Source organism: Micromys minutus, assembly GCF_963924665.1.
Source record: "Micromys minutus genome assembly, chromosome: 8".
NCBI lineage: Eukaryota > Metazoa > Chordata > Mammalia > Rodentia > Muridae > Micromys > Micromys minutus.
In genome coordinates this window covers 32,877,271-32,904,298 of record NC_137977.1, presented here as the reverse complement: position 1 = coordinate 32,904,298, position 27,028 = coordinate 32,877,271, and the positions used below count along the sequence as shown (strand labels likewise).

At 41.8% G+C, this 27,028-nt stretch overlaps 2 protein-coding genes across 4 annotated transcripts; both read left to right on the top strand.

Moving 5' to 3' along the window:
- Positions 1-156: 156 nt before the first annotated feature.
- On the top strand, positions 157-10,282 carry ATG12 (autophagy related 12; the record flags this gene model as incomplete). Of its 3 annotated transcripts, XR_013975097.1 has the most annotated exons (5): positions 170-464; positions 3,616-3,752; positions 5,049-5,111; positions 5,875-6,048; positions 9,508-10,282. XR_013975097.1 is itself a non-coding variant. In XM_080919866.1 (4 exons), the coding sequence occupies exons 1-4, from the start codon at positions 299-301 to the stop codon at positions 5,932-5,934; spliced, it is 426 nt and encodes a 141-aa protein (XP_080775992.1). In that variant the 5' UTR covers positions 170-298. The 3 variants fall into 3 exon arrangements, 2 of the variants coding, with proteins under 2 accessions (XP_080775993.1, XP_080775992.1); XM_080919866.1 differs by lacking the exon at positions 9,508-10,282 and having other exon boundaries at positions 5,875-9,473; XM_080919867.1 differs by lacking the exons at positions 3,616-3,752; positions 5,875-6,048; positions 9,508-10,282 and having other exon boundaries at positions 157-464; positions 5,049-5,110.
- Positions 10,283-12,485: 2,203 nt separating this feature from the next.
- CDO1 (cysteine dioxygenase type 1) lies at positions 12,486-26,635 on the top strand. Its single transcript, XM_080919730.1, has 5 exons — positions 12,486-12,831; positions 17,113-17,190; positions 19,801-19,955; positions 24,421-24,590; positions 25,958-26,635. The coding sequence occupies exons 1-5, from the start codon at positions 12,662-12,664 to the stop codon at positions 25,985-25,987; spliced, it is 603 nt and encodes a 200-aa protein (XP_080775856.1). The 5' UTR covers positions 12,486-12,661; the 3' UTR covers positions 25,988-26,635.
- Positions 26,636-27,028: the final 393 nt, after the last annotated feature.

Here is a 27,028-nt window from a genome sequence, read left to right as displayed (position 1 = left end):
GGAACCGGAAGCGTCCCCGGGCCCGCCGACTCTCCGGAGGGGTACATGGTCATATGGTCGCTCATAGAGGCTCATCACGGAAGCCCTTCAGAACTCGCTACGACTAGATGACATTCAGTACTTCATTAACTACCGGTTTCCAACAGACTGTCTACATGGAGTGCTCTCTAGACATCCCAAAATTCACTGCTAATCTGGTTCCCACCTGCCAGACACCAGATTCACGACGCTTCGTGTAGCAAGACCCAACCCCTTCACGCTCCTACATCACTTCCGCCGTCGACTCTCAGCAAGCAAGATGGCGGAAGACCCAGAGACTGTGCTGCAGCTCCCCGCGGCTACGGCCGCTGCGGGCGGCGAGAGCCTTTTGGAGCTCTCTCCGGAAACAGCCACCCCAGAGCCCCCGTCTTCGGCTGCAGTTTCGCCCGGTACGGAGGAACCTCCCGGAGACACCAAGAAAAAAAGTAATGTCAACATCCGTTTGTGGGCGGAGGCAGGAGACTTAATAGCGTTTCTTGGAGTGGTGGCCCGTAAAGAATCAAAAGCTAAAAAAGGGTGCATCCCAGAGGTGCACTTTCTACTCTTAGAATTGAGCAAAAGTGTTAGTTCTTAGCGGGAGGAGGGGGCGGTACATTTACCCGGCTGTCTCATGGAACCGAGCTGTATTTAGAAATGCACAAGGGACCGGGCAGACAACTCGGGGTTTTAGAGAACAGCATCTCACTGGCTTTTGAGGTTCTTTTTATGGGGAAGGGTTAGAGTTGATTTAAAACAACTGTCAAGACCATTGGATGTTAGTATCTATCTGTACAGAAGAGTAGGGGACTCAGGTCTCAAGGCCACGTGTGGTGAAGATAAGTGCATATTCGGGAGTTTAGCCAGGCAAAGATGTGGGCATACGTCATGGGGTTACAAGTGCAGCATAGATTGAAAACGGTTTGCAGGATACATTAGGCTTAGGAGACAGACTTATGCCCATAATGTATGAAGACATGATAACAATGTATTAACGATGTGAAAACCTTTCGGGTTTCACAAAAGTGCTTACCAGTCTGCACGGCTGTTGAGTGCCTAGGTGATCCAGGTACCCGGGCTCCCCATCGTTCGCACCTTTTACAGCTCTGGTCTTTGAAGGTGGGATTCCCCGAGTAAGATCTCAGTAGCTCCATGTATTTAATACAAGACTGGTTACTGGGATTAAAGTTTAAGGTAACAGGAATAACCAGTGGGATACAATCCACGAATTCTGGTAAGTTCCGGGGGGGGGAGGGGGGTACTCCAACTGAATATTAATTCATTCTTTAGATCAAGAACAAAAAAAAAAAAAAACTGGAACTGTGGACACTGGAGAATGCTAAGGGAAAGGTAAAGGTATAGCTGTTACCTTTTTGCTAATTTTTCATGCCTTTGTACCAAATTGAATTACTTGAACTACTTGTCTTCAAACTCTGTATTGCTTTAGGGTTGTGCTTGCTACTGAAAAGTAAAGGAAATTCAGATTAACTTGCACTGAACACTTCGTAGTTAGAGTTGACTGTAAGAAAAATCAACAAATAAACATATTTCAAGGAAAAAGTAAACCTTGCCTGCCCTTAGCTGTTCTCTTTTCAGAAACATAAATGTAGATGTGGGTGTGGTTTCTGCTCCTTAACTTTGCCTGGGAGACTTGTCTTTCCTGCTCTGGGGGCTGCAGGCATATGGAGCTCTGTAGTAGAACATTACAAAGGGTCCCCAAGTTCAATACCCAGCTCAACAAGAAAGGAAAAAAGTAGACTGACTTTGCATTTGAAGGAAATCCGTCATGTATTCATGATGTACTACTCTGAGTATTTAAAAAGAGAACCACCACTGTTGACTTTTTTTTAAAAAATCCAATTTTTTTGTCTTGTTTTGTTTTGTGTGTTCTTGTTTTGACAGATTGAATTCCTATTCTTACCCTTTTGTAGAAAATGTGATGGGAAGGACCCTGGTGGCACGGTGGTAACATTGACATGCTCATCTGACCGAGCTTTTGAATACCAGTGCTAAGATCCTACTTTGCAAAAGATTTCAGTTTGGTTGCTGTGTGTATCAGCTGTCCTCCAGCTGACGCTAACATGGAACCAGACTTCCGGGCTACAAGCAAATCATTTGGGGGATTAAGATAGCAGCTGGAATTATTATAAACACTTTTCTAGCTTCTTGCCCTCTGGCTCTTCTGTCTTCAGTAGTACAACTCAGTACCTAATTGCTACTGAGTTATGAATTGCTTCAGGGGGTTGGGGGAACTGGGGGTGAAGGTATGAAAGATGGTTTGACCAAAAGCGTCTTTCTTCCTTTCCAACTCAGTGAGCATTCCCAACATAGTGAAAGGATACTTACATTGCTCCTTAGGAAGATACGCTGCGTCTTGTGTTTTAGGAGCCTCTGCTTTATTTTAGGGGGAAACTTGATCTCCTGGAGCTCCCTGTGTAGACCAGATTACCAGTCTTTGCCTCCTGAGGCTAGGATTAAAAGCTTGTATCACCATGCCTGGCTTCAGGAGGAAATTTGCATAAATTGATCCCAGCCTTGAATACAAACAAATGGGGCAAGTGTAGTAGTAGTAGTATAGCTCTTTCAGGGCTGCGTTTGTTTTTAGTGTCTCTTAAAGGGACATAAGCTTAATTAAGGATATCAGGCTTGGCTCACATATCTGTTTTTGAATCTTTGAAACTTCTTTTGGGCCCCTGATTGCATATTTTAAAATAGTAATGGTTGTTTTATTATTATTATTATTATTATAAAATTAAGTATAAAAATTGGTATTTATTTTGTACATTTTGTCAGCTTAAACTATTAACCTCTTTTATGATGTGGTTTCAAACAGCTATGTTATACATCTCAGTGACTATAAGACATGCCTGGGTGTACATACATACATACTGTTGAGTACATACATTAACTCACTTCATGCTCACATCAACCTCGAGAGGAGGTAGGTGTGTTATAGGGTTTTAAGAATGAAAGATTACAGAGCTTGTAGCTCTAACCAGTGACAGAGCCACAGTTTGGACCCAGTTTGGAATGTGTTCTCTATAAATTCTATCATAAAGCATCTCATTCTTTATTTTATCTCATTCATATATGTTGAATGTAAATTTCCTGCTTTTTCTGTAAACATATGCTTTGATGAAGATGACATCCTTCTAAGTGAATCTTTATAAATCTCAAGCTTTTTAAGACTCTAAGTAGTATGTTGAGTCAAGGTGTATCTATATGTTAGATGTGTGCATCTTGCCATATTGCTCTCCAGAAAGGTATGCCATGTCACAGTGGCCACAGAAGTATCACCTGAACTCTACCTTTAACCACCAGTTAGGTGGGAGAAAGGGTGAGAGATTTGTTTCTCTTGGCTGTTCGGGTATTGTTTTATATCATGGCCAGTTCTATTTCTTATTTTTAGAATACTGTTTTGCCAAAGTGTCCTGTAAGGTCAAGGGGGAAACAGTGGAAGAGTCTAATATTTTTACATCTCTGACATAGCTCCAGAGGAATAATTAAATGACTATAAAGATAAAAGGTTTAAGCTTTCTGAACTGTTGGACATCACATTCTCATCAGATGTTTCAGTACAGTTGTCTTTTCTTTTTTAAGTTGACATCCTGCTGAAGGCTGTAGGAGACACTCCTATAATGAAAACAAAGAAATGGGCTGTGGAGCGAACCCGGACCATCCAAGGACTCATTGACTTCATCAAAAAGTTTCTTAAACTGGTGGCCTCAGAACAGTTGGTATGAAGACAGTAATGATTGCTTGCTATAGAAATCCACAGTAGCATCTAGGCCGTGTGAGTAACATGTGCACACAAAGCGACATACTGCCTGTGTTCTCTCCATGTCTTGGTGGTGAGACCTACTTACTGTATCAGAAGACTCTTTGAGAACCTCTGGAATGAGATTTGGATAATATGAAGGATAGAACCCAAGTCTTCATGCTTGCATATCAAGCATTCATATCGTTTAACAATGGAGCCATTTGAGAAATGCATTGTTGAGTATGGTTTTGCAAACTAAGCACAGTACATGAAGGTAGACTCTTACAGGGCCGTGGTATGTAATCACTTAGTATGAAACTAAGTCATCACTAAAACACATAGCTATGCTTGGCATTATCTACTGCTTGGTATGTTATCTTTTTAGTAGTCCCATGAGATGCAAATACTTTTATTTCCAGTACCATTCGTATACATAGGATAGGCTATGAAATGTTATTTGTATTTAGGTCCAGGACTCTTAACTGCCTAGTGTAGTAGAAAAAAGTTAACCAATGTTTATTATTGTCTAAAAAAACACACGGTTTCTTTTTAAAAAGAGAAACAAGATTATTAAGCCTAAAATATTTTATACTTAGATCTTGACGTGAATGTTGGATGTTACCTTCCAGTTTCCTTCTATTTTCTAAAAAGTTGATCAAAGGTATCTCTGGTATTGTGACTTTTTGCTTTAATATCTTTAGGAATTTTTTAAGTACTAGAAATATTTTAATTTAAACAGATTAAACTAATGTCTGGAACAATGAATTCTTTTTGTCTGCAAGTAATTTAATACTAGTAGTGTCCAGCTTGAAGTTTAGTACCCCTGAAATTTTTCAAAAGTAGTAAAGGTCAAAAAGAAAGGAAAATGTATGCAAGTTACCCAAATGCCTAATATCAAATTATTAATTTTTACCTGCATATGTGAAATAATTAGAAGAAATTTTATCCTTTATTATAGCTCAGTGAGATTTTTTTTCTTCTTTTGAAGTAGTCTCACTGTGTAGACTGGCCATGAACTCATTGGTAATCCTGTGCATTTTGATGTATATAGTGTCTTGAATATCCTTTCAAAACCTATTGTGAAAAATTACTTAAAATGTATTTATCTGAGGAAATAGATCAGTCTATAAAGTGCCTTCCACTTACAAAGATGGCCTGAGTTCAGGTCTCCAGCACTTGGGGCCCTGTATTCTACATATATTTAAGCTGGGAACAAAGCCTTGTATTGTAGGATACCATTTTGAATACACTTTTTTTTTTTCCTTCTGTATAGTTTATTTATGTGAATCAATCCTTTGCCCCTTCCCCAGACCAAGAAGTTGGGACTCTTTATGAGGTAAGTGACCTCAGTCCACTGGTACCATGTCTATTGTATAGTGTGAATTATTAATTCACATCTATAAGAGATAGCATGCCATCTTAATTATCAGTGGAGAAGAGAACCTTGTTCTGTTCTATCATGAACACCTTCAGAGTAAAGTCCTAATAAGTTAAGCTTAAACAGTCAAGGAATAAGTTCTGTCTAAAAGTTGATTTTTTTTTTCCTTTTCTTAGAAATTTTGTCTAATCTGTATTACTTCTGCATTATTCATTACTGTCTATAATTGAGAGCTCAAAAAACTTGATAAAAATGCACTAAAATGACCTTATTCAACAGTGTTGCTTCCTGGCAGTGATCATTAACAGATGCACTAGCGCTGCGGGGAAAGAGATGAAGTGCCTTGTGTTCAGAGAGCTTGTGAAGGCCATGACAGGATTTAAGCCCATACCCAAGGCACCCTGGTTTGGTTGAATGTTTATAAATAGTGAAATATGTGATAGCAACAGGCATCTTTTGAAAAAGGTAGTATGTTATAGAACTTTTTTTATGGTTTTGGTTTTTTTGAGTGCTCTGTCTGCATATACAACTGCATGCCAGAAGAGGGCATCAAATTACTTTATATATGGACATGGGCCGCTGTGGCTGCTGGGAATTAAAACCCAGGACCTCCAGAAGAGCAGCTAGTGCTCTTAACTGCTTAGCCATCTGACCAGCCCAATAGAACTTTTCTAATCTAACAGAATTTGCATTTTGATATGTTGTCTTTTTCTTTTTGTAGTGTTTTGGCAGTGATGGTAAACTGGTCCTACATTACTGCAAATCACAGGCATGGGGATAAGCCACAAATGAACAACTGGGTATTTTCACAGAAGAAAAAAATTCAGAAGTGTTGATGCTGTGGAAAGAGACTTACTGACTATCAACTATTCAGCATGAATCTGTTATGACTTGTGTATGTGTAAGAAAACATCATAGAGTAAATAGAATAACGAATGAGATTTGTGTCACCATAAAATCATCATGAAAGATTGCCATTAGAGTGTGCCCCATTACCCCACACCCTAATGTTTCAGCTCTACCTCCAGAGTCAGAAAGGAGACTGGAATTCTGTGTGTGCCTCAGGATCTCAGGATGACTGAAGTTACTTACTTGTGGGATTGGCACTGTGTTGATTTCATGATAAAAACCAATTTACTGAAGGGGTTGTATTTTGAGGTAATTTAGTTTTTTAACTTATTCAGTGGACCTCTGTTTGGGATGTAGAATGTTTACACTTATCTGTAACAAAGGGCACTGTCTGAAGTTGTCCAGTAGAGGGCAGCCAACTGGCAAGAAGGCTTAACAGTTTTGACATCTTTGCCAGGTGGTTGAATTTCTAGTTAATGTGTGATCCGGAAGGCAGCTGTGCCGACAGACACACTGGCTGGGTTAGGGATGGGCAGTTTAACATTAATCATGCAGGGAAGCCGTTTACAAACGTGAGCAATGTCAGCTCTTTCCAGTCCTGTCATTTATGGTTCTTGAGCTTCGTCCTGGGCATTGTGATCCACACCTGTAACCTCAGTGCTCAGGAGACCTGAGCGTGAGCACGGGACCGGGAGTCCAAACTAGACGGGACTGCAGAAGAACTTATCCCAGAGAGCTTCTAGAGCCGCTGCTGTGTCAGAGGAGCAGACTTGGGAGACCAAGCAACACCAAGTTTCCCATTTTATCCCAGTCCTCACTTCTCATCTCTGTATTTTTAGTTTGTAGTTTTACAGCCTAGATCATTTCCTAGGCTCTGCTGGGCTGCATCTCCAGCGTTCATTTAGTGTTCATAATGTTTTCTAAGTGGAAAGCATTCAGAGCTAATGGTTGAAAAATAGTGTCCAGCCTTATGTGTATTTCATGCCATCATGAAAAAGTGCATCTGTCACTGGTGACGTTAGCCTGGTCATTGCTTAAGCTGACATTTAACCTTTTTTTTTTTTTTTTTTTTTTTTTTAACTATAGAGAGCACTTTCTTTATTGATCATAGTAAATGGGTTGGTAGCTTCATTTCTAAAACCCAGATTCCATTGAATTCATGAGAACATAACCTTTTTCTTACATATTTCATGTCAAGCTTGTTTGTGAGACTGTGTCTCACTGTGTAGATCTGCCTAGCCTGGAACTCACAGAGATCGGTGTGCCCGTCTACCTCTTGAGTGCTGAGATAGATAGGCCACCTTAGCTTGCTCCATAGGAGCCTTAAAGATTTCCATCCAGAAGCACACATGGCAGTGCACCCTTACCTAGCATTGGGGAAGTGTGGCCTAGAGAGTAAGACTGTCTCAAAAACGTGAAATTAACTCTTCTTCCGTTCTCTGAAAAAAGGCATTCCAATAAATGACATGTCCAAAGAAGATTACAAGGTTTGTAGCATGTAAGGATTCCAAGTGTTTATTTTCAAAGGTGATGATAGAAATGTATTTTTTTATCAAAAGAATAACCTTAGAGACCTTAACTACCCTTGTTTTTGTTCTGCTTTTGAGATTGGCTGTGTCACTCAGGCTGACCTGCCTCAGGCTCCCGTGTGCCAGACTCAGGTTGTGCACCACTACACCTGGCTCGTTTTAACTTTTAAAAGCCCTAGAGTGTGCTTTAGAGTAGTCCTCAGCCACGTGGGCCATGGGAGAAGCTGTGGAACCACACAGTACAGTGCTGGTCACGTCTTCTGCCCAGGAATGTGAATTTTGGCCATCCCCTCTCCCAGCACCCCTTGCAGTGAGTTCATACTGTGAACAGTGAGTTGTGCACAATACAGACTTAGGAAAACACCTTACATCTTGAAAGCTGGGACGTATTGATTTATGAACAATGTCAGTTGGAAAGGGAAAGATCTGTTCGAGCTTTGCCTAGTAAGAGGTACCTGAAAGAACATAATGGTAGATATTTAACAGGAGAAATCTGTTGGATTTATTATTGGCTGGTATTCATTCAAGATGATGGAATGCTTATACTTCTATGAAATCAAAAATAAACTTGAATTTGAATTTGTAACATTTTTATCAGAATAACGTATTACCACATAAAGTCAAAAGTTAACTAAATATGTATATCGTATTTATTTTCTTTCCCCAGTAGCCTTGAGGACTATAGGGCAGCCTAGCACTCAGGACGTTTTATCAGACTGTTTTATATTGTCTATTAAACTTTGCCCAAGTAAATTTCATAACTCTCTGGGAGCCCGTCGGTGTTGGTGAATGGATGTTATAAAGTCTCTCAGGTGCAGTTGAAGTTTAGGAAGAAGGAAACTGAGCCCTCAGTTTCTCTTGTCAGTGTTCATGTATACGACCGGTGTAGTGATGCCACACTTGATGTCACTGTGCAGAGGCACAGCAGCACCCGCAGTACATAGGACACAGGTAGAACATCCCGTCCTGTCCTTAAAACTATTTATCTAAGGGTTTCATAGTAAGATTTTATATATATGTTTAGGAGATAATGCAAATTAAAAGTGATTTATCACTAATCAAATTAAGATTGGGTACTTCCTAGAGTCTGATTTCTAGACATTTTGACATTAAAGGGCTTCTGTCATGGTCTCTAGCCAGATGAGAAAACTGAACATTGTTAAGCACTGCCTCAGATTTCATAACTTTAGCCAGTTCACGTGTATAGCTTACAGCCGGTGGCATTACATACTGCAGGGGGATGGAAATAAGAATAGTTAGGAAGCTCCCAGCTCCTGTTCCGGGTCTTATAATATGTTGGGAAAAACTTAGGATTGTGTCCTAATACTCTCCTGGAGCATTTTGCTGTCTTTTGACCTGTGCTGAATTAGTGACTCCCTGGTTTCCTGTTGGATCTTTGTCTCCTCCAGGGACTCACTAACACCTTCACTTCTTCAAGCCCCAACTCCTTCAGGACTCATTGGGATTTTGAACTCTCAAAGTCTGTGTGAGTGACTCCAGGAGACTCCCTCCTCCTAAGAACACTTACAGAAAGTCACAGGTGTGACAGCACCTAGCTGCATGCTGCCATGACACAAATGTTCCCTCTATTCTGTGATTATGAGGCCTGGAAGGGGAATTGGCAGGGTGTGGAGGGTCATGTTTCTGTTTAGTAACAGAGTTAGGAGTGCTTTACTTCAAAAGCAGCAAAGGAAATATTTTGGCTTTTGTACAGAAGGTAACAGAACACACTTGGAATGCGTGGGAGATTAATGTTGAACATATGGATTCATGTGGGGTAAAAAGAAAATGCAAGCCCCGAGGTAACCCCTAGTACCTCAGATAATTAAAAAGTGAAAAATGGCTAATGAGTGTCCGAAGCCCTTGGGTGATTAAAAACTGAATAAAGCCTCAGATGCTTATCACTTGGTAATTAAAAGCTTAGGTGTGGTGATGTTCTCAGTGGCTAAAGTGTAGGTCTTTGCTTCCATTTTTAGGGGATTGTGGCGCCAGGATCCGAAAACAAAAACCCTGCAATGAAGTGTTTGATCCATGACACTTGCAATGGAGTCTGCAGGTTTTCTTAGTTTGAAGGTGTTCGGGTTCTTTGTTTTGTTTTGGGTTTTGTTTTTGTTTTGTTTTTTCCTTGTTTCAGAAATAATGGAGTGAAAATACACTGGTTTTACTTGTTTTCTTAGTTTTAGTGCATGAAAGATCAAACGGGAAAGCCATTAAGAGCAATTGTAGAAGAACTTAACTCCCATAGTTCTTGGGAACTGTGGAATCATAGGAAATGAACATAAGTCCTGACACTGCTAACGTCTAGTCTCCAGGAAGCACTGTTCAGTTGGAAATGGGTATTTTTGTTGCAGAGCTATCCAGTAGCATGCCAGTCTGCATCCCTGAGTCTCCCATGTGTTCTCAGGTGCTGCATTTAGATTCACGCTGCATGCCCTTTCTCTCTACAGGTCCAGCCTTTGCTCCCAATCCAGCCCATCTGTTTGCAGTTCTGACAGCTTTACCTTCAGAACCTGTTAGAGTTCATCTGTTTCTTGTCTCTATCTCCCCTGCCCCTGCCAAGCCCATTGGATTTGCAGCCTGCCCATCTTCTCTACAGTCACATCCAGTCTATGCTCTAATTCAGACATTAAGATCGTATCCATCCCAAGGACTTTTTGCATTTAATGTTTCCTCCACTTAATGTATCTCCAAAATGAATGCACCTGACATCTCTGGTCCCTTCCTGCTCAAGTATCAGTTTTAAGGAAGTCTTTCCCTGAACGCCTTTAAGTTGGAAACTCCTCATGATCCAGCTTCCCTGCTTTATATGTCTCCATTGTATAAATATACTGCCAGTATCTGTCCATCTCTGTATGTATTGTGCCTCAACCCTTCCCTTAAACTGTAAACCATCTGAGGGCAGTGACTTAAAACAGAAATTTGGATTGTGTGAACAGTGCTTGCTCAGAGTGCAAGCTGTTTGAAATGTTTTCCATTCATGGGCAAACAAATTATATCCAGAACTCTAGTACTGGTGGGCTCCTTTGAGTGCTGTCCACGTGCCACTATCTTAAAAGGCTACAGTTTGTTCCCCTTAGCAAATCAGATTAGAAGTACGGGGATTGCAACATTTGCATATATAAGGCAAGATGGCCCTGACTGTTGGTAGCTAGTGGGAAGCTGATGGTTTGTGTCTAGTGAGTTCCCAGCCAGCCTGGGCAATTTAGACGTAATCTCAAAAGTAAGTGTAGCCTAATCTAGAACTCCTTTTGTGAACCGTGTTAATAACTAATGGCTGCTGGAAGTGCCAGGACTTGTATGCCCGAGGAAGGCAGTGATTGCTGCTGCCGTGAGTAGGAAAAGAGCTCACTTAGAAAAACACAGAAGGAATAGTTGAAGTCCAAGAAGACATGGTAAGAACAGAATTAGCCGAAAGATACATGTGGGGTTTTGTATAACCTTTGATTTAGTGTGTATGTGCCAGAGCACACATGTGGTCAGAGAACAGCTTTGTAGAGTCCATTCTAGTTCCCAGGCTAGCATGATCAGCACCAGACCGGCTAAGTTACTCACCATCCCTACAAGATATTTGTAACAAGCAGTAGTAAGTGAAAGGGGTTTGGGTTTTTTCCAATCCTGATTCCTCCCTTTAATCCCAGCACTTGGGAGGCAGAACCGGATATATATGAGTGCACTGCTGAAGCACCTGTAGAATGTGGACACGTGCTCCAGAGGAGCCTGGGAATGCTGCATTTGAGATGCAGCCCCATTTAAGAGGATGTGCTTGCTGGTCACATAAAGTCCCGTGTGGGAGTGTGGAATCGGGCAATAAATGGATGTAGGTAACGGGATAATGATGTGTGTATGACTGTTTGAAAAGAGCTTTGAAAATGAGAGGAAGCTCAGAATACAGTAAAATGCAAAGACATCAGTTTAGACTTACAGTCCAAATGTCAAGTAAAACGGGCTCAAAGACGTGGGGACAGGAAGTGCAGAAGTCTATACCTTTAATAATCCAAGTCATTTATAATGGGACGAAGGTATTCCTTTGAGTAGTGTTCGGTAGGGTTTTGTTTTTCAGCCATACGTACTCCGTGCTGTTCCCAGGACATAGAACTGTTTTCTATGTGTATGTGCCTTGAATTGAAGTCATCTAATTAGAATCTTTTAAATGACTGCTCAGTGGCAAACACCGACACCATCCAAGCCCAACTGCACCAAAAGGCCTATCCTCACCATCTCTTAGCACCTTCAGCTCATTACAGTGGATATGTTTTTCTAGGCAGTGTTTAAAAGCAAAGCACCTGAAAGACACTCATTAAAAACGAAGTATTCTCTGTTAATATTTACTCAATGCACTACTGTACATTTTACATTGAAGAAGAAAACTCACCAGCCCTCGGAAGGCAGAAGCAGGCAGATCTCTTGACTTTAAGGCCGGCCTGGTCTACTACCAGCCAGCCAGAGCTACAAAGTGTCTTTCAAAGATTAATTTTCACCAAGCCTGGGGCACATATGTGGACCATTTAGGTTCACAGAACAGTCACTCTGACCTGGGAATGGATCCCATTGTTGATTTTTTTCCAGGCATCTTAGCTGCATTTGGAAGATGGGCTCCTTTTCTTCAGCATCTCCCACAGAGACCTAAAACACATGGACTATTGAAAACCCAAGCCCGGGAGGTGTGGTCGGGATGGGATGGGCGGCCAAAATCTGCCACTAAAGAAGGGGGAGAAACTGCCCTAGGCTCACCGCAAGTATGAGGCAAGGGCAACAGTGGGGCTTCTGAGGGCTGGCGCACGCACACACAGTGCTGTGCCAGGGCCTTCCCTCTGGCCTTCTCCACCTCCACCCCCTTTCTCCGGTCTCTCCCCGCCTCACTCCACCCCTTTAAGGCGGTTGGTACGTTCTAGATGACTCCAAGAGCTTAAAAAGCGCCCGGGAGGGCGGATTCCTCAGATTTGGTCTTGACCAGTCGAGGCTTTTAGGCTGGTCTCCGGTGACTCCTAGTCCTGAGTCTTGATAGCCTTGCAAGAGCTTTGAGTGTGGTGGGTCCCGGGTGTGTGCGGTTGTCTAGGCTGCAGCCGGGGTCCTCCGCGCGCTCGCGTCCTCCGCAGCCGGCCTGAAGAGACGCGCCCCAGCCCTGTGGGGATGGAACGGACCGAGCTGCTGAAGCCCCGGACCCTGGCCGACCTCATCCGCATCTTGCATGAACTCTTCGCGGGGGACGAAGTCAACGTGGAGGAGGTGCAGGCTGTGCTGGAAGCCTATGAGAGCAATCCCGCCGAGTGGGCTTTGTATGCCAAATTCGATCAATACAGGTGAGCACGCTCGGGTTTCTGCAAGGCTAGGTCCCCTCCGTGGAAAGGGAGCCCCCACCCTCACGGCTTTCAGGTTTTCAGCTCTCTGTAGCTCGCGCAACCCCGCCACCCCGGTCCCCAGCCGGACAGACACCCCACCTCTGCTGCTGCCGCTCGCACTGCACAACGGGAACCCCTTCGACACCTGGCACCTTAGAACTCTGGTGGGGCAGCCGCCTGGGACTCGCTGCAGACGGCCAAAGGACTCTCCAGGAGATCACCCTATCAAACATACAGGAAAGGGTAGTGGTGGGAGACACAACCCAAGTCAGTCCTTTGTCACCAACCCTGGAATGCTTTAAAGTAAAACAGCGCCCGGGTTTTGCCAGCTGTTACTATCCAAGGCACTTTCACCGCCCCCCTCTGCGGGGAGTGAAAAATGGGTATTTTGCAAAATGGGCACATCGTGGCTTTTGCAGCCCCCAAGCCTTTGGCCCTCTCTTGCCCTTTTCTTCTAGAATCTGGAAGGGAAAACTAAATAAAGACCGCTACCTTCTGAGCTTGCTTGAATGAGCTGTCTGGGAGACCTTTGAAGCCTTGACTAGATTAAGTCGGAATGAAGAATGAATGTCAGCCCTCCGGGGTTGAGAGGTTGTGTGTGGAAGAGAGCTCGCTGCCTGTGCTTGTTAGGCGAGCAGAAGGAAACGCTGACAGGAAAGAGGTCGGACAATGGGGCTTTTCCTTGAAAATCCCCCTTAACATGTAACATACTCGATGAAGTTTTGTCAGAAAGGACCAGCCCAACTGTATTTTGGGACTTGTGAATAGTAAAAACTAAGGACAAACAGGGTGGCATTTGGCGTTTGGGAATCAAGTCCTTTGATTCTGGTCACTCAGTTCCAGGCTGGGCCCTGCCAGGGTACACCTGGCACGTCTAGCTCTTAAATGCCATCAGATAATGGCCAGTTTGTGGGCCAAGCTCCTCTAGTCATAAGCACTGAGAGACGAAGCTGGTCTTATCTCAGGTTTACCAGTGAAGACCAGCCTGAAAAGAGTTAAGTACACAAGGTCGGTTTCCCCAGTATTGTTTAGGAGCCTCCACTGAACCAGGGCCACCTGCAGCCCGTTTGGCCTGAAAAACTTTTACAAAGCTCCTTGAATAAAATAAAAATATTTACTGGAAGTCAACCATAATTTCGTAAAAAATTGACTTACATGTAATTATATCATTTATTTAAATTAAAGCAAATATGTATATTAACAAGATGGATTGCTTATTTACTTTTACATAAAGAAATCTTGCTGAATATTTGTTATTCTGACTTTACTTCCGAATGAGAGATTATTAAATATAAAAAAATAGAGGCTGGGCATGAAACTTGCACTTGGGCGGTGGAGGTAGGCAAGCCAGGCACACAGCATGCGCTACGTGAAAATTCCAAACTGATGCCCTCTGACCCTCACACCAGCACCACCGCACTCACATGCATGGCCACATGCACACATGATACACACATTAATAATAAATAATTTTTAACCAAGATTGCTATGGAGTTATAATGAGGTCACATATATTCCACATTCCATTTTATTTGGAACTAATTTTTGGCTGCACATTCAGAAATCTTATACCGCTCCAATTTTCTATGATTCCACATTTCATATGCGATGCACAGTTTAGGAAACTTGAGTTCTAAACCACTAAGCAACTCCCTCTAGACCAGTGGTTCACAATCCCTTTGGTGCTTGTAGTTGAACGACCCTTTCACAGGGGTCACCTAAGACCATCAGAAAACACACACGTTTATGTTACAATTCATAACAAAATTAGATTTATGAAATAGCAACAAAAATTCAGCATGAGGAACATTATTAGGTGTCACCACATCTGGAAGGTTGAGAACCACTGCTCTATACCTTTGACAAATCCTTTTATTATAGTAGCACATCTGGCTAGATATCTCATTGTTCAAGAGAAAGTAACCAAGTGTGTTACACACAGCTCCTGCTTTCTAGAACAGTAGGATTACCAGGAACTTGTTTGACCCAAGGCCCAGCTCAAGATAAGGTGACGTCCGAGGTGGGATGTGGGTGGGCTATAAAGTAAGAAGAGAGGGAAATGGAGGAACAAGAGTGAATTCTATGGTATTGTGATCCTTAGTGCCTTGAACGATTCCCATCTGTGGTATGGGGACTGGAAACAAGGCTAAATATGCATGTTCATTCCAGTGCATCCAGACTGAATTCTCTGGAGAAGTGTGGTGTTGTACAGGAACCCTGTTTACTATGATCTAAAGGCTGTGTGTACAGCCTCTCCTTAGGTTACAAGAAGCTAGAATATCAGGGAGACACATTGCTAAAAAGAAAATAATAGCCTGGACCATGGCAGTACACACCTTAGTCCCAGCACATGGGAGGCAGAGACAGGCAAATCTCTGTAAGTTTAAGGCTAGCCTGGTCTACAGAGAATTCCAGGATAGCCAAGGCTGCGTGAAGAAACCCTATCTTGAAAAACCAATAATAATAATAGCTAGTATTGTAGTGCTTAGCAACTCTCTGGAGACTCATATCCTGCAAGTAGCTGTCCCTGAGCTTGTGGGGGGGGGGGGTGGTAGGAAGGACAAAACTGGAGGAAAGCAGCCCAGAAGGCATGAGGTAACAGATGACTAAGTAAACAAACAACCTTTACTTACCCTCAGAAGCAGCAGGTCTACAATGAACCAATGAACGTCACACCATCTGGCTTTGCTGGCTAGATGCTAACAACAGAACCATTTGGACCCAATTACAACTTAAGAGCTCAAGTATCCTAAAGCTGGTTGTTTTGGTTTGGATTTTTTTCCCTGCCAATTTTAATAGTAAAAGGTTTAGTATTCTGACCTAATGTAGCCTTTGTTCTGGTCTTACTTCAGCCTTTGGCTTATTTGTGCAGAACTTTTCCTTATGAGTGCTTTTGAATACGTTTGTGTCCGCGCCTTAGTAGTAAAACTGGCAGGATTCTAGAACAGTTCTTTCATGAAACCTCAGTCCTCAAAGCCTACTTTAGCTACTAGAAGTGGAGAAATGCCCCAAACAATGGCAACATTCTTTCCAGGAGTAGTTATGGGCTCTCCAAATACCTTCCCTGAGAATGCTACTTTTTATTAGTTTGGACTGATAAGCATGGAGAAGCATAAAATTTGCATTATCTCTCTCCTCTTATCTATTCTCTCCGGTAGTAAAGACTGAGCAGGTAACTCAGTAAAGTCAGTGATTCAAAACACAGAAAGGCCTTGTCCTTCTTCCTGGACCAGGAGGGGAAAGGCATAAAGTGCAGAGAAGTGAAAACTCAGCTCTTGAAGAGTTTTCATTTGTTCTGGCCCTTGAATCCGAAAACCATGTTCATGTTTTATTGAGGGAGAACACTGGGCTGGGATTCATGATTCCATGAACACAGGGCTAGGCAGTTGTACATGGGGCTAGGCAGGTGGTCCGCTTTGAAAGCAGGAGAGCAAATGGACCTCCGCGTAGTGCTGTCCACTCCCTGGAAGTGTGTCTGAAGCCCAAGTACTGCTATTTAAAAACAATGCCTTCCTTGTTTCGAAAACAAAATAAAAAATACTCATATTGAAATGGATCATAATTTATTGGAGTCTAAGGAAGCAAATGTGAGCAAAACTGAACTACAAGTTTAATTCTGGAATGTGTGTTAACATTAACTGGGTGTGAACTGTTGGTAGTGAGAGAAAATAGGTTTGCTTAAATGAGATTTGTATGGCTCTGTGATCTAGCCTGTCCTGGATAGTTTTTGAAAAGGTGAAAGATTGGTTGGTTTGGTTTGGTTTGGTTTGGTTTTTTGTTGCTGTTTTTGTTTTTTGTTTTGTTTTGCATTTCCCTGAGAGGAGGGAAGGGAGACTGAAGTCTGAATGTAATGTAGGAATGAAAAATTAATTAGTTAGTTAATTAAAAAATAGTTTAAAATAAAATTTTAATTGAATTAATTATGTAATAAATATATTTTTGAAAAAGAACAAACCCTAAGCCCTATTGAACCTCTACATTTGAATGAAAGATCATTAAACAGAAAATGGAAAGTCAGACTGGACAAAATAGTTATGCTTGGAATCCCAGCATGTGGGGGATGGGCAGGAGGACCAGGAGGTAAAAGTCATCAGCTACACTGTAAGGTCACAGCCTGGGCTACATAAGAGCCCTGTTTATAATAATTAATAATAATACATTAAATGATACTTTTCTACACTTAGTTCTCTTAGTACTAACCTCAGCAGACAGATTCAAACTGGACTGTGTTTGCTTTTTTAGGTATACTCGAAACCTTGTGGATCAAGGAAATGGGAAGTTTAATCTGATGATTCTGTGCTGGGGTGAAGGACATGGCAGGTAATGGAACACTTCACTCATTCCAGAATTGCTTTGGGTATTCCTACTCTCAAGAGTACTCTCCTTATATACATCTGTTTGGGCTGGGGTGGTGGCACACACCTTTAGTTCCAGCATAAGAGGCAGAGACAAATGGATGTCTGTGAGTTTAGGGTAGTTATAAGAAGCCTTACTGTGTCACTACTATGAAGTCACATTTTGGTGTGTACTCTGTGCTAAAGTGAATATATGCTTGTGGGACGGTCTTCTCAAAGTTGAGGTTAGACACACACTTCTATTTTGCACATTTTTCTCAACTTCACCAACTGTTTTTATGATATGTTTTAAAACTGTTATTCGATAATATCAAGGTTCAGTTTGTCTAAGTTATGGTATATACAGTGAGTTCTAGAACAGCAAGGGCTTATATACCAAGACTCTGTATCAAAAATAAGTAAATAAATATTTTAAAAAATAAATCTATGTTTTGCAATGCTAGAAATCAAATGCATATCTCTATACACTAAGTGAGAACTTTACCTTCTAAGGCCAAGCTGGACCCCGCCCATCCCCACTGAGGATATTTCTCACACTGTCTGACCCAGCAGAGGAACAGTAAACAGTGCCAGGCTAACCATCAACTTTAAAAAGATGAGCAACTGGCATTTTAGAATTTTTTCTTTACATTGTTCCCTAATCTCAGCATGGGGTTGGCATGGGAACTGGGGTTTCAGGCATGCACTATGTACATTAAAACCAGATCCCAGGACCAGGGAGATAGCTCAGTGCATAATTGTGCTTCCTACCAAGAAAATAATGAGTCTCTGTTCAGTTATTGGAATCCACCGAGTAGAAGAAGAAAACCAACTCTCACAAGAGAAGGAATCACACACACACGCGCACACACACACACACACACACACACACACACTAAATGAACTAATGTAAGTAATAAAATGGAAACAAACCCCTTTCTCAAATGAGTAACATTTCCAAGGAAGAAAATGCTCACCTTGATTTAACCTCTCTGTCTACTATGGAGTTAAATGGTTTGGGGAAGGTGCTTAACCCTGACCTTTGTAGTATGTGAGGTGTGTCAACAACTGTGGGACCAAAGACCAAACCGGCAAGATTTGGAGGTAGAAAAACACGTCAGAAATTCAGAAAAAGTCTTTCTACTTCCAGTTAATTGTTTAACTTCTTTACCAGGAAGGGAATTTAAACTAACACAAAAGTGTTGACATTTCTTTCCTCCAGCTTGTACATTTGTCAGCCTTGTTACCAGCTCGATATTATTATATTTTAAACAGGATTTATTCAGTTATTCAGCAAAGAACCCAGACTCATTTTTGAAGAGGAAAAAGAAATGCAAAATTACAAGGCTTTAGAGTTAGACCTATACGAAGCAATGGATCGAATATAGATCTAATATAGAGCTATAAGTGACCACTTGGTAAGATAGTGCCCAGAGCAGTCATTTACTCAGACGTTTTTTAAAAACAGATTGGCAAGGCTAGGGTTGAGGCATAAGGACTCCGGAAACAGTTCTTTTTATGATACATTTAAGCAGCAACAGAATTCAACATGATGTAAGTCCTAAACACTGTCTACACTTGCATATTTTAATGATTCTTTCAGCTATTATGACTTCATATACCTAAGTACTATTTGCTGTAAGATCACATGAGTAAATTCCTTTTCACTTAATATACAGTTTGCTTCCTTCCTCCAGTATCAGAAGATCATCACAGGTAGGCTACTCCAAGTCTGTAAGGTGTTAAGAATACCTTATGTCATTATTTCAAGGTAAATATGTGTATGCACACATATGCAGTCTCCCTCCCACACAAAGAAGAAAAGAGAAAACATCTATGGTGGGGATGGGAGGACAAAATATTCAATGATTCCAATGTGGTCAATTATTATAGATAAGTTATTTTGTTCTTTTAAAAATTTCTCTAATGAAGCCCTCTGTGTGTGTGTGTGTGTGTGTGTGTGTGTCTATGTGTGGTGCCAGAAATAAAATTCAAGACCACACACACTATGGGAGTAATCTTCCACTTCTAATATTCTTTCATTATCAAACTCTAACTCAGCTAAAGCGAGTTATTAAAAACTGCATTTTTTTTTTCTGGGCACTGTGTCCCACCTGAAATCCCAACAAACCTGTAACCCTCCCTCCTTACACAGGAAGGTCATGACTTGCAGGCCAGGCCTAGCTGCATAACAAAGCTGTGTCTCAAAGACAACTGTTAATGTAAATTAAAAAAAAAAAAAAAAAAAAAAAAAAAAAAAAAAAAAAAAAACACCAAGCCAAAAGCTAGCGAACAAAAAATTGTATTGGGGGAAAAGAAATAAAAGGAAAGGTTTCTGAGTTTGTGCTTTGTTACCGTGTTGCTGTGACAGAACCTTTAATACCTAAGTTGCTCGTTCGTTAGTGAGAGTTTACATCAAAACTGTAAGTTACATGTTAGATCTGGATGATGTGTTGTTATTGTACCCAGAATGATAATGCTGAACTGGAAATTGATAGATTTAAAACATAGCTTCCTGACAGTGTATCCATTTAAGCTCAACCAATGGGATACTGGACCAGCCACTGAGCTCGCCTGTCATTTTGTGCATATATAGCAGTATTCACGACCACACGGACTCCCACTGCTTTTTGAAGATGCTGCAAGGGAATCTGAAGGAGACCTTGTTTGATTGGCCTGACAAAAAATCCAACGAGATGATCAAGAAGTCTGAAAGGACCTTGAGGGAAAACCAGTGTGCCTACATTAATGGTAATATTCTATACTCTGTCCGTGAGGGTGGTGGAAAAACTGAATTCTTAGCTATGCAGGTGGATGAAAAATGGCCTAAAAGCAATGGGTTTCTAAGGCTTTAAAGCAGGGTTGGGCGCAGTCATTCAAAACATATGCATGAAGATTACCATTCACTTAAAAGTCATTTATCTGCTCAAGCTTAGAACAGAGAAAGAGGGATATGAATTTATATAAAAGAATTGTGCCTAGTGAGGGAACACACAGTGTGATTGCATTAGAAAATGCAGCATGCTCTTGAAGTGAGTAAGAACATTAGCTAGTGCCTATTTTTTTTTAACTGCATACAGCATATCCCCAAAGACTTTTCTCAAGGGAAATTTTGCAATGTATATTGTTGGGCAGTGACTTAAAGCTATCCTACCAAGAATTTGTTCTTTCCCTCCATGTCATCTGGAATAGCCCCAAATGCTTCCCAGGAGAGGCACTGGATTTACTTCTATTTCTAAAGAGGATCATAACTTTCCAAAGATTCATGAAAGCATATGAGATTCGTAATTTTTATTCTTAGTTATATACGAGACTGCCAGGACATAGGAAGATTAAATAACCTCTCAGGTTTCAAATGTGTAGCCAGCATTTGAATCCAAGCAGTTTGGGTCCAAACATATGCTTTTAATCAGGATGCTATCCTGCTTATATAAAACAAAATATTGCAATCTTTCTCTAGCAAGCACGGTGCTTCCTTCATATATCTTAAGTCTAGAATTGGCCTTGCTACTTGGCTTGGACTTGTTAGAATATTAGCTTAGGAATGCAGATCGCTGACAGAGATACGGGTGGATGGGAAACATTTTCTCTTCTATTCACATCACACGAAGCCGTGGTTTTTTTGTTCCTCTGTAGACATTTTCCTTTGTTTTCTCAAATATTTTAGGGTTGCCCTGTAGGAGGCACACCACCATTATGGGAACAGACTTGTCACCTGTACCATAGCACAATAAAACTAAAAACTTCTTAGAATAATTACTTTCCGTTGGGATCAGAGTCTCTGAGAATGTACATTGGATATGAAGAAGAGCTTTGTCAGGGGTCTTTAATGCAGAAGCCTGTAGCAGCCAATCATGTAAACTGAAGGAGGGAGCTGCAGATTTGGGATTAAGCACTCTCAAACAGGCAAAGGGGAGGGGGAGGGAGGAAGGGGAATCCAGGGAGGGTTGGTGGAGGAGTAACCAGGAAGTGGGATATCATTTGAGATGTCAAAAAAAAAAAAAAAAAAAAGCCTTGGTAAGGACCTGATGAATACTTAAAGGACAACAGTGTCACCAACCCAGTGAGGTTGTCCTGATTCCTTTTCCATAGAAGTGTTAAGTTCTGTTTTTTAATGTCGGTTTTTGCCAATCAGTAAGATTTGAGGTGAGCTATATTGAATATTTCTGTAGACAAATTACTCCTCAAATACATTAAAAGCTATAAGTTTCCAACCTCTGGTTTTTACAGATCAGGGGTGGACATGGATATGACCAGGGGGAGGTTCCCAGTCCAGGGAAGGTACAGTCCTTGTGGAGAATGGAATCTTGAGGAAATAGGGTGGCGGGGGGTGGGGGTGGGGGTCAAATGAAAGAGAAGAAAGAAAATGGGGTTGGGCAGGAGTTATAAGGAGACTATAAACAATGTCAAGACATGAACCTCCAAGAACAGTGAAGAGATGAGCTCTTCCCCCATCAGCAGAACTGTAATTCAGAATGTCTTTACCCTTTTGGTATCAACCTACAGCATAGAATGGAGGGGAGAGGTAACTTGGAACAGAGACCCAGGAGGCTGTTTCAAGTACAAGAAAGTTGACAGGACTTGGCTAACTGACCTTGACAAAAGTCACCAAGAGGGGGCTGGAGAGATGACTCAGCAGTTAAGAACACTGACTGCTCTTCCTGAGGATCTGAGTTCAAAGCCCAGCAACCACATGGTGTTTCACAACTGTCTGTAATGAGATCTGGTGTGTCTGAAGGGAGTGACAGTGTACTCAAACATAAAACAAATAAATCTTAAAACAACCAAAAGTCACCAGGAAAAGTGTGGAAAGACTATAACAGGGTGTAGCAGGCACAGGAAAACAAGAGACAGGGTCTAGTGTTTGGACTCGGACGGAACAGTAAGGTTTGTGCACGAGCCCTGGGCTCTTCTAAAGAATGAGTGACTAGATCTAGTTGTTCATCAGCAGGTGCCAGGTCATCTGGGTTTTGTACAAAGTGTTGCTGTGCCGTGTAATTCCAGCACTCAAGGGGCTGAGACGGGTTTTGCAAGTCTGAAGCAAGCACGGGCTACGTAATGACTTCAGCGTCACCCTAGCAGACACAGAGAAATCCTGTCTCAAAAAAGGGACACTGAGCATCACATAGGGTGCAGGCCTTTAGTCTCGGCACTCCGGGGGTAGGGGCAGAGTGAGTTCCAGGACAGCAGGACCATGTCATAAATAGTTCTTCCAGACTGGTTTCTCTCAACCAGGCTCACAGCCGAGCTAAGAGCGCCCTTGATGTCACCCATGCCTCCTCTTTGCTTTTTCCTGTGGCAGAACTTACTTCCTGAACGCATGTTTTCTTTGTTCTTGCTTCACACCCTTGTTTGGGTAAGCATATCTTCCAATGTCTCTTCATGGAGGGAGGCACAGGCAGTAAGTTCTTGAGACTTTCTGATATCCAAAGGCAACAACAACAAAACAACAAACACCTTGGAGTCAAACCTTACAATTTGACAGATGAAGTAGCTGGGTGTGGGTTGGGTCCTGTTAGCCACGGCCCCTCAGAAGTCGGATTCTTTGCTTCTCAGTGTACTCTATTCCTGTTGAAAGTCCCTTGTCATTCTGACTCTTGCCTCTCTCACTGGAAGACCTTCGGAAGTATTAGAAATCTTAACATGCACTGCCTTTATTCTGTCCCGAGTTGTTCTCAGTAATAAGGTCACCTAGGGATGCCTTGTTCCTCCAGGGGCTTGGTCACGTTCAATTTGGACAGTTGCCCTGTGCCCATCAACACAGGGAAAATTCCTCATGTTGTTCCTGTGAGTTCTATCTCTGAAAGGCCTCTTGTTTGGATATTAAGCTTCCTGAAGGTCTCCTTTGATCTTTCTCTTTCCTGTTATTTCTATCTTTGTCCTTTGATTCTTTGAGCCCACCTCAACTTTTTCTGCCAGCCTGTCTGTTCAGGTTTTGTTTTATTTGGCGATCCTCCTGCCTCTGCCTCCTCAGCGTTTCCTACAGGTGTGCACTACCACACCCCGCTGCCTTTTCCTTTTGAGAAGCCTTTTTGAGACCAGGGCTGTGGCTCAGCTGGTGCTCCCCAGGCATGTGTGCACCAGGCACCAGGCACTGGCTTCCATCTCTAGTCCCACATAAGCCAGCCCAGCATTAGAACAGGAAAGGAGAACCAGAAGTTCAAAGTGACCACGGGCTGGATGAGACACTCTCCCCACTAATAAATAAAAACAAAAATTCTTTGACTTCCTGCTCCCCTCTGGGTATTTCGTCTCAGGCAGAATGCTAAAAATAGACTTTTCCAGGTCCTCTCAAGTATCCTGTCACAACTTGCTTTTCCAGGCTGCTCAAGGCCACTCTCTGACTTCTGTACTAGAGGCAAGCTCAGTTGTGTGCTCATGTGTAAAATCCAGGGACAAAAATCTACTTGGTGGCCCTGAACACAGGATGGGGCTTTTGTTGACAAGTTCTCTCTCTGAGGGCCCGGCAGAGCCCTTTACTAGAGGTCCCAGAGGCAGAACGCTTCCATCTCCGCCTGGAGACAGAAATCCTGAATGATGGCTGGCTGCTGAGGAAAGGACTCTTGCCATTTACTTGTGGCCCGTGGCTTCACTCACTTGCTTCTTTTAATGTGGTATCTCCCATTCCTGAGCCCTGCCATCTTTCTAGTTCTAGATAGCACATCTCCATCTTTGGGGGATGGGAGCATGGAGGGGAGGGAATGGTGCAATGGGGTTCTAGGCCCTACTTCTTAAATAGTCTTTCAACCAATCAGTTGTCTTTAACCCAGTCTTTACTCCTTTCCAAAAGAACCTGCTACTGCCCATTCCTGAGCTCTCTGAGAGTTTCAAAATACCAGGGTTGGGGTTTTGGTTGTTGGTTTTGGGGTTTTGGTTTGGTTTTGTTTGTTTGTTTTCTTGGCCTTTCCTCTGAGTGGTTTAGAATTTTGTTTTATCTTTTTTTAATGACACTATCTTTCTAGCTTTTAAGTTCTTATGAATGTTTTTTTTTCTCACTATATCTTATCTTGTTTTAGTCTGTGACTGTAATGTGAGATATTTTGCAGGAATGATCCTGCGTGGCACTTACTATACATAACCAGCAGTTAAGTCTAATGTGTATTCAGTCCATATTCATCAATATCACTTAAAGATTGTGGGTGAGTACGAATGTATTTTTGCCTTCAGCTGCCATCTTGATTCCTTTGTTGTTTTCTGTCTGCTTTTGTCTGTAAAGATTCCATTGGCTTACATCGAGTAGAGAACGTCAGCCACACAGAGCCTGCCGTGAGCCTTCACTTGTACAGTCCGCCTTTCGATACGTGCCATGCCTTTGATCAAAGAACAGGGCATAAAAACAAAGTCACCATGACATTCCACAGCAAGTTTGGAATCAGGACTCCATTTGTAAGTACAGTTTCCTGGGTTCAGATGACTCAGAAGGAGCTAGAGAGATGGCTCAGAAGTTAAGAGTACTTGCTTGTCTTACAGAGGTCCCATGTGGGGTCCACCCCATCATTAACACCATTTCTAGGAGACCTGATGCCAATGTTCTCTTATGATCACTATGGGCAGTTATGCACATTGTACACACGCATACATGTAAGCAAAACATAAATTAGATCCAAAAAAAACCATGACTTAGAGGTTGGCAATAGTGTGTAGACTTTTATTGATCTCAGTATTATTTAATGTACTAGAGAGATGGCTCAGCAGGTAAGAGCTAATGACACCCTTGTAGAAGACCTGCATTTGGTTCCCACATACACGTGCAGGAGCTCACAACTGTCTTTCACTCCAGCTCCAAGGAAATCTGATGCTTCTGGCCTCCATGGGCACTTTTAGTCACATGCATAACCCATACACAAGTACACATGCACACGTTGTTTGAAAAATAAAAATAATAAGCATTAATTAAATATCATAAATCTAAGATATTCTTGGACAAGATCACAAGATAAAAAGTCCAGTCTCTCCTAATTATTTCTTAAACCTTGAAGATAATTTTTTAAAATTAAATTAGATGCAAAGACTTGTTTCTTGAGAAACTTCAATATGTATGTCCATTTCTAAAGTTTTCTTCACTTGGGAAATTGGAATGAAGTCTTTATTTGGCCTGTTTTCCACTAATACATCAATATTTAGGGGACTAGTTTACTGGGACACGAATAAATTGCATTTAGACTGAAGCCTGTGTTTTGACTGGCACACATGCCAGTTCACGGAGATATAATGTTCTTAGACCACAAATATATTGGGATATGCTAAGACATCCACATTTTCCCCCATAACGCAACCAATATTACTATGGTAGGATAGTCTTCTGCCATTGATGAAACAAATTGGAACGAACACCATTTAGTCATGAATGAGCACATGGAGACATGTCAATAAATAGTACATGGGAATAGGCTGCTATGGATAGTCCTTGGGTATCTTACTGACTTATTTTGCCTTTGTCTTCCGCATTCAGAACTCCAAAAATTTTTCTTATCACAAGGAGAAAGCCATTAGGCTACACTGCCAGACTTTCAGTTCTGCTTGGAAAACTAAACCACTTAGAGCAGTGGTTCTCAAGATTCCTAATGCTGTGACCCTTTGTTGTAGTGACCCCCCTCCACCAAAGAATCATTTTCATTGCTACCTCTTAACTGTCATGCTACTGTTATGAATTGAGGGGTCATGACCCACACACAAGCTGAGAATCGCTGGCTTATGTGCCCTGTGCAGAAATTCTTACACAGCTTTCTCTTTTCTCCTTTCCTTTCTTACAGACAACTTCAGGTTCACTGGAGAACAACTAAAGACCTACCAAGCCCTTCGAAGATTTGCTTCCAGGTCCTCCTAATGAATGTTTTACCTTGGAAGAGAGGCCACCCACCATTCGCTGTCCAGTTACACCGTTTAATAAGTCTCGTTCTCCTGCAGAGTGTGTGTACTAAGGAAGCAAACCATCCTCTTAGCTATGCAGGAGACTAAAGAAAAAGTCACTTGATTTTTAATGGCCAAATCACATTGCTCCAGGCTCTTCTGTCTTTTAACTCCATGGAAACCCTACTGGGGGGGTTTCAGTGGGGTTTTTCAGTCTTAGGAAACACTTCTGGTCTCTGAACTCTAATAATCAATAAGTAAAGATAAGAAACCACAAACCATCACGTGTCTGTTTTCATACCCAGAAGTCTAAATGAGGAAATCTCTAATATGCTTTGTATGTTTTTAATATTTGACAAAAATTTTTAAAATCCAGGTTTTTCTTTTTTCCACCCTATTTGACAAATTCCTATGCTGTGGAGAATAGGGACGCATATAGCAGTTGGTGCTTGGTAGTGACCGGCAGGAGGGCCAGAAATGTGCGTGTACCCAGACCTCCAACTAACAAAAACTGAAACTCATGTGTAATGTGTGCCTCCACCTTGGACTGCCACCAAAATTGCCAAACAACTTCAATAAAACTGGATTTAACAAGAAGTAGACATTGCTTTATTGATGAATATATTTTAAAAAATTATATAAATTGTAGTTTTTTTAGATTTAGATAAATTACTGAAGCAATGTAAAAAAGGTATTTTTGGTTGGGAGGTTGTGTGTGTGTGTGTGTGTGTGTGTGTGTGTGTGTGTGTGTGTGTTTTAGGGATCAAACTCAAGTTGTCTCAAATGACAACTTTACCACTGAGCTATCTTTCCATCTCAAAAGATGTTTCTATGATACGGGATTGTGAAGGCCAAGGAGCTACATTCACAGCAACTTCGATGTCCTATTTTCAAAATTGACAAAGAATATCAACACAAAGGCACTCTTGCCTGAAAATGTGTGTCCTTGCTTACTTGTGTTCGCATGGGGTTTG